Source organism: Galleria mellonella, unplaced genomic scaffold (assembly GCF_026898425.1).
Source record: "Galleria mellonella isolate WM207_F2 unplaced genomic scaffold, CSIRO_AGI_GalMel_v1 utg99, whole genome shotgun sequence".
NCBI lineage: Eukaryota > Metazoa > Arthropoda > Insecta > Lepidoptera > Pyralidae > Galleria > Galleria mellonella.
The window spans coordinates 2422776-2436722 of record NW_026442184.1 but is presented as its reverse complement, the minus strand read 5'-3'; the positions used below and the strand labels follow the sequence as shown (position 1 = coordinate 2436722).

The 13947-nt window shown below is 34.5% G+C and overlaps 2 protein-coding genes across 5 annotated transcripts in view; one reads left to right on the top strand and one right to left on the bottom strand.

Moving 5' to 3' along the window:
* Positions 1 to 9053: 9053 nt before the first annotated feature.
* LOC113521040 (39S ribosomal protein L52, mitochondrial) overlaps positions 9054 to 13947 on the bottom strand; it is a 12951-nt gene continuing 8057 nt past the window's right edge. The window contains exons 1-3 of one of the 4 annotated variants that reach the window (XM_052903028.1): positions 11895 to 12188; positions 10741 to 10886; positions 9054 to 9302 (exon numbers count right to left, since the gene is read on the bottom strand). In XM_052903028.1, coding sequence (XP_052758988.1) covers positions 9111 to 9302; positions 10741 to 10886; positions 11895 to 11925 — 369 coding nt within the window. In that variant the 5' untranslated portion in view covers positions 11926 to 12188 and the 3' untranslated portion in view covers positions 9054 to 9110. Of the gene's footprint in view, positions 9303 to 10740; positions 10890 to 11894; positions 12189 to 13947 lie in introns of those variants that run through there. The other 3 variants (XM_052903027.1, XM_052903029.1, XM_052903030.1) reach the window with 3 other exon arrangements.
* LOC113513504 (protein lifeguard 1) overlaps positions 12866 to 13947 on the top strand; it is a 24511-nt gene continuing 23429 nt past the window's right edge. The window contains exon 1 of the mRNA XM_052903025.1: positions 12866 to 13040. The gene's annotated coding sequence lies outside the window, so the exon portion shown is untranslated. The remainder of the gene's footprint in view (positions 13041 to 13947) is intronic.

Here is a 13947-nt window from a genome sequence, read left to right as displayed (position 1 = left end):
ACTGGTAGAGAATGCCTGTCTATATATAGCATTAAATTCACCTTTTATACCACATTTTACTGGTAAAAAAAAGTTTAATTTATATTTTTATATATATATATATTCTTTATTGCACTAAAACATACAGTAAGAACAATAAGTTAATAATAATGTAAGCAAAGGCGAACTTATCTCTAAAAGAGATCTCTTCCAGTCAACCTAACGCAGTGGCATAGGAAGTAGTGAGTGGGCAGTAGTAGTGCAAGACAGAAGTTAAAATAATTATTATTAAGAAGTAAGATTAGTAAAATAGACAAATAAAATTACATTACATTCCCTATTGTCAAAGGAAACTTGTTCCTTCCATTTATTATCTGATAAGAAAATAAATCCATAAACTGAAATTCTGTTTTCAAACAAATGAGAGAACATCACCATATATATAAAGAGATCAGTAACAATTTAATAAATGCCATATTTATCCCGTTATCAAATCGAGTCATTGTCAGTCAGCGGGCTGTCGACGTCGATTGGATTGTCCCGGAATCATTGTGTTGAAATTTAATATATCCTCTAGAGAATTGTTTCCGTTTATTGCAATATTTATAACGGTACTACCTACCCGCTGCAGCTCAGCATGTATTTTTTTATTTATTTATTTATTCATTAGTATATATATGTGTACATGGCGGACTTAATGCCAAAACCATTCTCTCCCAGTCAACCATAGGGAAGTGTCAGAATACTCGAATTCGGTACTAGTAATTATTGTTATACATATATACTAAAATTACATATATAAACGAATAAGTATATATAAATAACAAATATACTTACACATATATAAAATATACGAACCTGAGAATAATATAAAGTACTTACACGTATGTACTAATGAAAAAAATGGGACCAAATTTTTCATTTCTCCCTACGATTTTTCAAGTATTTTCTTTCATAAAATTTCATAAAATGTTCTGATAGTAACAAACACAATTACAGAATTCCCATCGTTAATAGAATTACAAACACTGGGACTGTTAGTGATGCGGAATACCAGTCCCATTGCTAGCAATATACCCTGTCAGGTCAACCTCCATGGTCCCTATATATATATATATATATATATATATATATATATATATATATCATCCCTCACTTGCTGGCTTGCCGTTTCATTATTATTTCAACCGTTAACTGTCCACTGCTGGACATAAACCTTCCCAATAAGGGGAGTTTTGCCATTAGTTGCCACGTTTGGCATGCTATTGGCTAGATTACGCTATTTCATTATCATATCATTACATTAAAAAAGACCAGAGGGAGACTTTATACAAAAGTCGTTTACTTAGGCACCTCTGTCCCATGCGTGTTACATTTGTGAAACAGTTGTGTTTGCATGGCACAACTTAATGGAAGAATAGAGTGAATTTACAGGGTATACACCTGAGTCCTCAAGAATGGCAACGCATGGGGGGTATCATGGGCGAAACAGTATACTATGTTATGTCCATGGTACTGCTCATGCCTATAGGCGACGGTTACCACTTCCCATCAGGTGGGCCGTCAGCTTGTTTGCCGTTCTAAGTTGCATAAAAAAGTACAATATTTCACAGGTAGGTGCCTAGTACGTAACACAACGCAAACTACCATGCAACTAAAATACAGGCATAAACTAACTTCGGCAGAACAATTAAGCGCTCCGCGCCTGCAAACGACATACAATTAAAAGTTCTAAAAAAACCTCTTAATTTTTCGTTTTTATACAAACTTTGACATTTGGCTTCGAAACACTATTAAGGCAATGTAAATAGGGAGGCAAGTATTTAAGTATTTTTAAAAAACAATCAACCATCTCAATTGCGGACAAAGTATAGACTTTCTTTTTCACTGCAAAATATTTGCTATTTTTAAGTGCATTTAAAAAAAAAGCATGTTCTCAATTCCACCAGAGGGAGACAGTACCAGTGGGAGACTTTGTACAAAAGTCGATTGCTTGGGTACCTCTGTCCCATTCGTGTTTCTACCGTGAACCAGTTGTGTTTGCATGGCTGTGATTCGGTTTGAAAGGTGGGATATGGCGTGAATTTACAGGGTACAAAGGAATAACACCTGAGTCTTCAAGAATGGCAACGTATGGGGGGGTATCATGGGCGAAACAGTATACTCTGTTATGTCCATGGTACTGCTTATGTCTATAGGCGACGGTTACCACTTTCCATCAGGTGGGCCGTCAGCTTGTTTGCCATTCTATGTTGTATAAAAAAAATAAAGGGGAGAAATTTGGCAGTAGTTACTAATGCTTGGCAGGCGGATTGGCAACCGGAGTTAGGCTCTGATGATGTTTTAAGATGGATGCTGCAGCCCCTCCCTCGACTATTAAATTCCCTTAGTCGCCTCTTTAGACACCAACGAGTAAAGGAGTGGTCCATTCTATGCCGGGACCACACAGCAACGGTTAAGCCCTATCCATTAGATATGCTGTTAGCTATCAGGCAATTGCAGGGGGGAAAAGGGATTGTTAGTAATAGGGCCTAGTAGCCCCATTGCTAACAATATACCATGTCAGGTCGACCTCCTCGTGGTTCCCCCTGGAAACCATCATGATTGATTTATTATTAGATTCGTCATGGTGGGCTAACTGACCTGCTTCATCCTCACCTATCATCCCTCACTGGTACCCTGCCAGCGTATACCGATAGCGCAGGCGGGGACACCATTCCATTATCATCCATAAAAAAACAGGCAATGTAAATGGGTACCATTTACATTTGTTGTTTTTTTTATTAAAAAAAGGACTTGCTGAAATTCAGCACTGTGCAGCTGTACACATTGTACTGGGACACTCGCAGCATCCGCTGGGCCAGTTCTTTCTGCCTAATACGAGGCACTTCTTATACATATGTAATATTTTTGTATTTTCTTTTGTAATTTTGTTTTTCTGGCATTTCTAGTTTGCCACTCTAAAACATAAAAAAATGCCGAGCAATTTTGAATAAAAATAAAGGTACTTTAATGGACCTTATTCGATATTATACAGGGTTATTTTATACCCTAATATACACGGCTTACATCTAGTGCCTAATTTAAATATCAATATTACAGCCGTACTGAGAGAGCGTTTCCCCAAGATTGGTACTTTTTTATACAGAATGGCAAGCTGATATGGAAATTAAGTAGTTAAGTGGTAACAGTCGCTTTTACTAGTAAATATAAAGAGCACCATGGATATAATGGAATAGGCTGTTACACTCACTGAATGACTATGTACTGTACATATTCTTGTTTTCTACACGAATTAAATTACCAATTTATAACTAAATTATATTTAAGTTCAAATGTGTTTTAAGATATATTTAATAAAATATTATTTTTAAAACTTATTCATTCATTTTTTATTCGATATCTATATACATATGTAACCAGATGGAGACTGTACAAAAGTCGTTTGCTTGGGTACCTCTGTCCCATTCGTGTTTCTACCGTGAAGCAGTTGTGTTTGCATGGCTGTGTTTCGATTTAAAAGGCGGGATATGGCAGTGAATTTACAAAGTACAGTGGAATAACACCTGAGTCCTTAGGAATGGCAACACATGGGAGGTATCATGGGCGAAACAGTATACTCTGTTATGTTCATGGTACCGCCCACGTCTATAGGCGACGGTTACCACTTTCGATCAAGTGGGCCGTCAGCTTGTTTACCATTTTAAGTTACACAAAAAAACATTTGTAACGAGAAATTAATGGAGTCCTTGTATTTTTGTCGTTTTCGACAATTGTTTGGACTTCATCCGGAAGTATTCTTCAGGGGGCTTACGGCGCTTTGCGTCACAGTATCTCGCCTCGCACTGCGGGCCGTAGCTCGCATAGTTAGAGTTCATTATGTTCTTGTTATATATGTATAGATATATATTACAAAATATGTAAAATATTCGTAACCATATTCTTTTTTTGAATTTCCTAGACAAATTTTGAATTTTTAAAAATGGCGGGGTACCCCGTCTTCTCCATAAATTTTATACTGTATACCAATAAAGGGTGATAAATGAAGATAAAACTGTAATATCATATGATATTCTGTTTAATTAAAAAATAAATAAATAAACTGTTAGTTTTATTCATTCTACTGGAACGCTAGCGCCTCTGCCTTGAGGAGGTGGACGTTGACAGCCACGACACAGTTATTTTTGACTAATGTGGCTGTTATCGTACACTACCCTACAATTGTAATTTTTTATGATTCCAATAAATACATTTAATTTTAATATTACAGTTTTATCTTCATTATATTGAAAAGTTAGCCAAGAATTAACAATGGTTTCCAAGGAAAGAGGCGTAAGCCAGAGATGCTAGAATTACAATACCTTCCATCCTGTGGCCTAGATTAATAAGTTATGTTTAGGTACTTCGACTACAAATTAAGTAAATACATAAAAATTGTGTTCCACAAAAAAAAACTGACTTCAATTATGGCAAAATGAATTATTTTCATTTCAGAACTAAACTACCAATCTAAATCCTTAGTAGATTAATCGTAATAGTGGCCCATCTACTAACCTGTCTTCATCCTCACTAATCAACATTCGCTGGTGTCCTGTCAGCGTATACCGATAGCGCAGGTGTTGCCATTTAGTGAAGTGTACCAGCTCTCAATATTTAGGGAAACAATATTCCCTAGCAAAAAAAAAACATTCGATCCATTAAAAAAATACGTACGGGCGCGACGGCGGTGATGTTATAGTCGGCTACGACCCGGGATTGTAACTTGCGTGGGTGGTGGTTGGGGTAATGAGGACAAAGTAAGTTCTGTACGTACGATCCTAGCGTAGAATGGATTGCCAAGCGTGATATTTACTGGCTAAACCCTCTAAGAAGGAGCCTTATGTTCAGCTAAAGAGAGTTAGCGACGGAAATGGCATTCATATATGCAACAATAAAAAAAAAGAAGTCCTAGAAACATTACCTCATTTTTAATGTTGGTTAACGAAAGGAACTTTTATGAACTTGATATTTTCATTGTATGACACGAGTTCGGGTTGTTTTCCGTCCAGAATTAAATTAAGAAAGTTTTAACAAGCGCACAAGACCGAGCACCGTCTGACACCAGTAGTTTTAGTAAAACGCCATGCAAAGTATGCAATTAATTAAACTAACTACCCATAGAGTCTGGTCTTTAGTATATTTTTGCTATCATTATCGCATATTTAAAAAAAAAAAGTTTAATTAACTCTTCGCCTAAAGCACGTCATTAACGATATAATTATTTTTTACAACGCAGGGGGCAAATGAGCATGCACCTCACCTGATGGTAAATGACTACGGCCGCCCATGATCACCCACAACACCAACGGCATTGCAGGTGTACTGCCGGCCTTTTAAAAAGGAATATGCTCTTTTCTTGAAGGTTATGATGTCGTATCGGTTCGAAAATACTGCTTGTACTGAAATAAATATTTTTAAAAGTGTGGACGAATAATCTTCATGTAGCCAAATCAGAACTTATAGGGGGGGGGGGGGAAGAAACTGTTAGTTATGAGGATCTAACAGCCCAATTGTTAGCAATAAAACCTATCAGATTTACCTCCACGCAGATCTACTGTAAACCATCTTGGTTAATTCTTCATCAATTCATCACTATGGGCCAATTGACCTATTTCATCCTCACCTATCATCTCTCGTTGGTGCTCTGCCGAACCTCACAAACAGCACAGACAGTGGGGTGGGTAGCGCATAGCAACACTAACGTTGGGGTAATGAGTACATAGTTACCGGAAAATGTAACAGATAGTAATTAGGCATAGACAATAGAATAACAGAAACAAAAGACAGATGGTAAAATATAATAAATTGGAAAGAACTGAACCGAACTGATAAAAGATGAAGAATGAAAGACAATGAATAGAATGAAAGAGAGAAGAATGGAAAGAAAAAAACAGGAAAGCTGACGACCCACCTGATGGAAAGTGATAACCGTCGCCTATAAACATGAGCAGTACCATAGACGTAACAGAGTATACTGTTTCATTCATGATACGCCCCATGCGTTACCATTGCTGAGAACTCATGTGTTTTTTCTCTGTATCCTCTAAATTCACTGATATATTTCTTAATAGGCAATAGATAGGAAGAACCTGCGATCCTACACAAAGTAGGATAAAAAATTGGTACTCCGGCTGCGTATACTATACTATAAAGAAATCACACATACTTATTATCTCTCTAGTAGCAGTTACCAGAGGGAGACTTTGTACAAAAGTCGATTGCTTGGGTACCTCTGTCCCATTCGTGTTTCAACCGTGAAGCAGTTGTGTTTGCATGGCTGTGTTTCGGTTTGAAGGGTGGGATATGGCGTGAATTTACTGGGTACAGAGGAATAACATCTGAGTCCTCAGGAATGGCAACGCATGGGGGGTATCATGGGCGAAACAGTATACTCTGTTATGTCCATGGTACTGCTCATGTCTATAGGCGACAGTTACCACTTTCCATCAGATGGGCCGTCAGCTTGTTTGCCATTCTAGGTTGTATAAAAAAAAATTAAAAAATTGCAAGTATAAACGTAATATATGAGTTAATACCAACGAAACTGCAGTTTAAGTGATTTAGAAGAGCAATTCCACTCAAAGTGTAGGCGTCTTGGGCGATAATTAAAATCACGGTGAGTTGATTACGGGGATTACTACGAGAAACAATCTCGACCTGGTTGAACGTGAGTATTAACAGACGTATTTATAGTTATAATAGATGATGTAATTCAAGTAGGTTTGATAAAATGGATGATAATTCAATAGTAATCCCACCTCATCATAATCAGAGCGAGACTTGGTATAAAAGTCGTTTGCTTGGGTACCTCTGTCCCATTGATAGATAGATAGATAATTTATTTGCATTACCCTCAGCACACAAATTACAATACAAACATACACATAATACACAGTAAAAGAGATAAAAGAAATAAAAATAAAGCAACATTGGTGTTTCTACCGTGAAGCAGTTATGTTTGCATGGCTCTGTTTCGGTTTGAAGGGTGGGATGTAGTGTGAATTTACAGATTACAGAGGCATAACACTTTAGTTCTCAGGAATGGCAACGCATGGGGGGTATCATGGACGAAATAGTATACTCTGTTATGTCCATGGGCGACGATTACCACTTTCCATAAAGTGGGCCGTCAGCTTGTTTGCCATTCTAAATTGCAAGAAAAATCTGCACTATCGGTATACGCTGGTGAAGAATCAGTGAACGATGACAGGTGGGAAAGTGATTAGTTTACTCAGGTTCGTTGGTCTATCATGACAAATTCATCGATAATTAATGACTATAGTTCTCAGGGAGACTACAGGGAGTCCATGGTACTGCTCATGTCTATAGGCGACGGTTACCACTTCCCATCAGGTGGAGCCTTCAGCTTGTTTGCCATACTACGTTGTATTAAAAAAAAAACACGTTAGACCAGTGAAATAAGATAAATAAGGAAACAGCGAAAGAGGTTTGAATCGAAGCGTTTTGCGTTCCATTATTATTGCCCACTCCAATGAGATACAGTCGTGATTTATATGCATGTGTATCTTTCAGTCCTGTTAGATGATATCGTAATATTGTTAGCGAGTGGTCAGTCCATAAAAGGTTTATTCCGCACCGGCGAACTTTAATGGATCGTGTTAACGAACCAGTAGAGCGGAGGGTATTCTAAACATACTAAAAATTTGCCTTCCAAATATTATGACCGGATTTTACATGCCAGGTATATCCTATTTTTATTTATATGTCATTAACATATCAGCCATTATCTGCTGCATTTTTGAATATGCAGCCATTGTTGAATATGGCCTATATTACTCTTATCTCCTTATTTTTTTCAATGAGTGATAATGATATGGTAACCCCGTCTGCGCTATCGGTATACACTGGCGAGACACCAGTGATAGATGACTGATGAGGATGAAAGCAGGTCAGTTAGCCCATTCTGACGAATTCAACTGGAATTAGCCACGATGGTTTCCAGGGTGAACCACGTGGAGGTCGACCTGACAGGGTATATTGCTAGTAATAGGGCTATTTGACCCCATTACTAACAATCCCTTTCCCCCCGGCCTATAGACCTGAACAGCGCTATGAACGTCACAGAAATACACTGTGATACATCTATTAGATCTCATGTGGAAGGAGAGCAAGTGATGATTGGGGCAACTAGTCCCCATTGTTTTTTTTTTAATGGGTGAAGATGGAATGGTTACCCCGCATGCGATATTGGTATACACTGGCGAGGTACCAGTGAAGGGTGATAAGTGAGATGAAGACAAGTCAGTTGGTCCATAGTAACTAATTGAATAAGAATCAACTACTATGGTTTCCAGGGAGAACCACGTGAAGATCGATCTGATAGGGTGTATTGCTAGCAATGGGACTGTTAAAACTCATCACTGACAATCACTTTCCCCCAGTCCTCATTATTAGCAAATGCTGTCAGGTCGATCTTCTCGCAGTCCACCCTAGAAACCATCGTGTTTATTTCAGGTAAATTCATCGCTATGGGTTTAACCTAACTTGCCTTTTCAATCACACTATCTCTCACTATTGCCTGTGTATACCGATATCGCAGGCGGAGTCACTATTTCATATTCACCCATTAAAAATAATACATCTCAACAGTCGCATTGCTAGCAATATACCCTATCAGAACGACCTCCACATGGTCCACCTAGAAACTACAGTGGTTAATTCCTGATGAATTCATCTTCATAATAAAGTGGTAACCAGATGATGTCTATATCTACATTAAAAAATAATTGAGACTCCTTAGTCTTATAAAAAGCAACAAAAACTAAAACAATAAATTTTCAAAATTTTGCCTATCTGTCTTCTATCTTGATATAGAAGTTTCAAAATCGCAGTTAGGTTTTGATGATGTTTTAAAAGAGTTGCTGTTGCCCATTTCTCGACCAATAAGTTTCTATAGCCACCTTTTACAGCTTCCACAACTTTCCTGTGTTAAGCCTTTACCTATCCTATGCCAGGATCACATGGCAACATTGTTTTATAAAGGGTCATAATTATGTGAGAGAGTAATCAATAAATCTAATACAACAAAATTTATTATTATCTAAAACAATAACAACAAAGTATAAATTAACCTATTTCTTACTATTTCTAGATAACATATTTCCCTTAGGTTTAAGTCTACTCTCAATATATTTCTGTTTCTCTTCCGCTTCGGCTTTCAGCAAATTCTGATGCCTCTCCTTAGCAAAGTCGAGCTCTGCACACATTTCTACAATTTGTGCAGCATATTCCCTCTGTTTCAGCATTCTGAGTTTTTGCTTGTGCTACAAAAAAAATTCAAAATATTAAACATTCTTATGTTTAAATTTGAATATTCAAAAATAGAACACATTCAGATAAACAATGGATTTCCAAACTATGATGCATGCAAGACAACTATTTTATATTGTTCATCAACAGATACATTGCAGATGGGATTTTCCATTTATGAATTTTATTTATTCAGCACAATATGTATAAAACTTTTTACATGAAATTGAATAATAACTTTTGGGATTCTAATATTATTGAAGTGAAAGTGAGTTTTTTTTTGGTGAGTGAAAATGGTATGGTAACCCCTGCGCTAACGAGATACGTTGGCGGATCACCAGTGAAAGGTGATAGTTGAAAATGAAAACAGGCCAGTTAGCCCATTATGATGAATTCATCAGGAATTAACTATGATAGTTTCCAGGGAGAACCACGAGGAGGTCGACCTGGTTGGGTATATTGCTAGCAATAAGATTCTCAGTCCCCATTACTAACAATCCCTTTCCCCCCTAAATGTGTGAAAGTGAGTTTGTTTATATCTCTTGGCTCCTTAACGGTTTAACCGATCACTATGAAATTTTGTATACACATACTGTGGGATGGAGAACTTAAGCTACTTTTTATTTTGATCAGTAAAGATTTCTAAATCATATGAATAGTCATGGGTAAAAACTATTATTTTTAATATTATAAACTTTCTAATTTATTAAATTAAAAATATTATTAATGAGAAAGTTTATGAGGATGGATGGATGCACCTTCGCACAAAAACTACTAAACAGATTTGAATTAAATTTTGTATATGTGTAGGTTATATCCTTAGATTATATAGATAGAGTGTCTCCTTATCTTTATTAAAAACAGATCAACTTTTTTATCCATGTGTGTGTGAATAGGGTTACCATAATGTACATTTATTATTCATTACATGGAAGAAATTATATTGTAACAGAGAATAATGATTTGTATTGCTGCTTATCTTTAACAAATATTTTGATTTACATCCAAGTATAGACTTATTTTTTGTTTTAAAATCATAAAAAATATGGCCTCTATTTTAATTAATAGATGTAGGTTAATTTGTAGCCAATATGAGCATATGTATATTTAAAAATTATAAGAAAAATAGTTCCAAATTCCAATTTAAAAAATCTATTTGATATGGGTATAATTTAGTTTAATTACTTCCAACAATAATAAATGGCGCATTTTTTTTTATTTAAAAAAGATGTCTAACTGAGTCAACCAAATGGCAATTTAGGTAAATGTTGACATGTTTTTTGTCCCTCTCAAACACTCACTGCTCTATCTATATAACCTAAGGTTATATAAATTAAAAATAAAGTATCCTGTGTGCTAACTCAGGATATATGATTCATGCAGGCAGAACTGTGTGATACAACTAGAGTAAAACAAACTTTAAATACATGTTTATAAGCGCTATATTCTTACAAGTAACGGTGTTGGTCTCCCATCCAAGAATGTGTAGTCTGGTCCATCTGTGAGGATACCCTCTGCATTACGGTTTGCCGGGAGCCCCTGAGATACTCTCCATTGCTTAGTGTCCCGTACCAAGGTACTGCTAAATGACCGAACAGCTACTGAAATTTAAAAGAATTTTTCATTGTGATTTATATTTATTTTATTTAGAACAACAATTTTACAAGCATTCTTAAAACATACAGAAGTACATACAAACATTTTTATTATTATAAAACCAACACTGTTCTAAAGAAATTACTATTGCTTTGTTACTTTAATTATACAATTATTTACAGTCACATAAAACATATATTACTTTTTTTTTTATTTATCATGTGGAATGGACTGGCACTCATTAATAAAAAAAAATAATGATGATAATAATGATTAAAAAACAAAAGGTAGACACATTATGAGTAAAAATACATTGAAAATTAAACGTATATATGCAACTAATTACCACCACTATAATATTTATTACATACACTTCCATACAAATAACAAACTAGTGTTTTAATTCTCCATTTCTTTTAAATTATTAAAAAATGTGCTTAATGTGTTAGTACCACAGCTGTATATGCTTTAATTGAATTAAATGTTTTAGAATAGTCTCATTATTGTGAAATAATAAATAGTAAACAATAAAAGAGACAATAACAGACGATAATCCATCAGGTGGGTTGTCAGCTTGTTTGCCATTCTAAGTTGTATAAAAAAAAAAGATGTTCAGACGCAATGCTCACATTAAAATAAAGAAGTAGTTATTAAGAATAAATTTTCAGTTTTATGTTTTCCCTCTTAATAAAAAAAAAAAATACATAATTGTATATTGAATTATATTTTGCTCATTTGACAATTCAAGAAGTATTTAATTGATTGATCGCACAGGGTTTCGTCAGTAAACAGTATGTCTTGGGTCTAGTCAAGTCGGCCACCCCTAGTATATACTATATGATTGGGGAATGTATATTACGAAATAAAGAAAATGTTTGCATAGCATATATAGTCATAGTCGTAGAATATTAACGGATCTTTATATGTAATATTTATCAGATCCGTCAGTATTCTACGACTATGACGATATATAGCACAGCGGTTATAGGTTATAATTGAAAAAGAATTACCGTTATATGGAATCCTTAAGATTAAACTCATGTTGTACAATTAAAAGTCAGTAATTCAGGGAAATTATTCACAATCGATATAACAAGTGAATTATAAAAATAAATAACAGTGCTACAAGATGAATTAAAGAAGGACGTGAACTACTGTCGCTTTTGACTTTTAACAAAGTCAACTGTCAACGTCACTTGACATTAGAGATTAGATGAGTTGTTGAGATTGAGAATTCATTTTAGCAAGCTTCACTCATACTCATTCAATTCCAAAATCACAATTCATGATTACTGCAGTATTGCCAGATTAAACTTTTTTTCATTTTTTTTTTGGCTAAAAATTTGTAAATTTTCATTTCATTTAGTTCAACAGGCATTTTTGAAAATTTTTTGGTGTAAGGAATTTTTTTATTCGAGAATTTTAGTTTATTTAAACTCTATGCATATTCTTAGAGATCTTTAAGATAATCTTATATATTTATATATGTTATGATGGCGGATAAACGTAGTTGTCAGTTGCCGGTTAATCGTTGCTGCGCTATAAATATGGTAGACGATCGAAGATGGCTATAACCAATAGCCGATTACATCGACGACAAATGACTCGACCGCAGCTATTCTTTGCATTGCCTTTATATAGCTATGTATCGGTAGAGTTACCCACTGCTATTAAGATCAGTGTATATTCTCAATATATTTATCGTCACTTGAAGTAACTTAGTAATATATTACGAAAACCGACAAGATTTTATAATTGGATTGAATGGAGCAAAGGAAATTACAATATGTTATCTTTTAGTAGACGCTTTAACAAATATTATTGATAAAAAAATTTGAATTCTACTTTCAATAGGTATACAATATAAAAAATTAATTAAGTGTAACCTCAACAAAGATAAAACATTCGAATTTGGAAGAAATTGAAAATATCACGTTGCAATACTACTGTTGCATTTATCATTCATTCATTCACTCAATACATGACAACAAGAACGAATCGGTTTTGTTTGTCGAAAAGAAAATTGTCTACTCGTGTACGCGCAATAAATAGTGATACCCATATTTTTGATGTTATTGTGTATATAATATAAATTGTCAAAATTGTGTAAAGCTTACATTTGCAGGATCAGTGTAACTACTATCTTACTAAAACAGGTATTTATAATTATATTCTTATTTGTCATGTCCAAAAGGATCGATCATTTGTTGCGCCATAAGTCTAGTACTTTCTGCAATACACTTTCATTTCTTTTTCGGTAGGGACAATTATCAACACATTATTATTTCGTTTATTATTATTATTTGTAGCTATTGTAGATAAATATGTACATAATTCTTAATGTTGAGGTGACTCATATCCATGTTTAGTAGATCGATAACAATTACCAAAATAGAAATTACCGTACGCAAATATCCTTCAATGCAGTGAATAAATATATTTTTATTTGTAATACCTCATTTTAATGTATTATTTATTTTATAGATATCTGCAAATATCTGTATATTCAGCATAACAGCAATAGTTAACTGATATTTTTATAAAAATTAATTTAATAAACCTATAAAATCCTACATAAAATATTGCCTATGTTCAAGCTAGGTCTCTTATAGAGTAGGCACACAGACTAAGTAACTCTATAAACTGCTAAACACTTATTTAAATCTCTTAAATAATTGTTAATATTTAACCCACTTTCATCATCCACCATACATCATGATTATAATGTAATTTTACTTACTTACTGACCCATTTCCTTTTATTTATAACTTATATGTCTTTACTGAATAACTAGTGAATAATGACTATCACAAGTTCTACTATAGTATATTCATATTGACTTTACTCATACATTTAAATTTAGTGCTGTACATCCAGTTTTGAACTCTATAGATGCCCTTATTCATGAGCACAGCTCATAACTGTGATGCTTAACAGATACTCTTATATAAAATATATGAATAAATCCTTACTAATATTATCAATGTGGAAGTAAGTTTGTTTGTTTTGTTACCTTATAGAACCTTAATGACAACCAATCACTATAAAATTTGGTGTGCACAT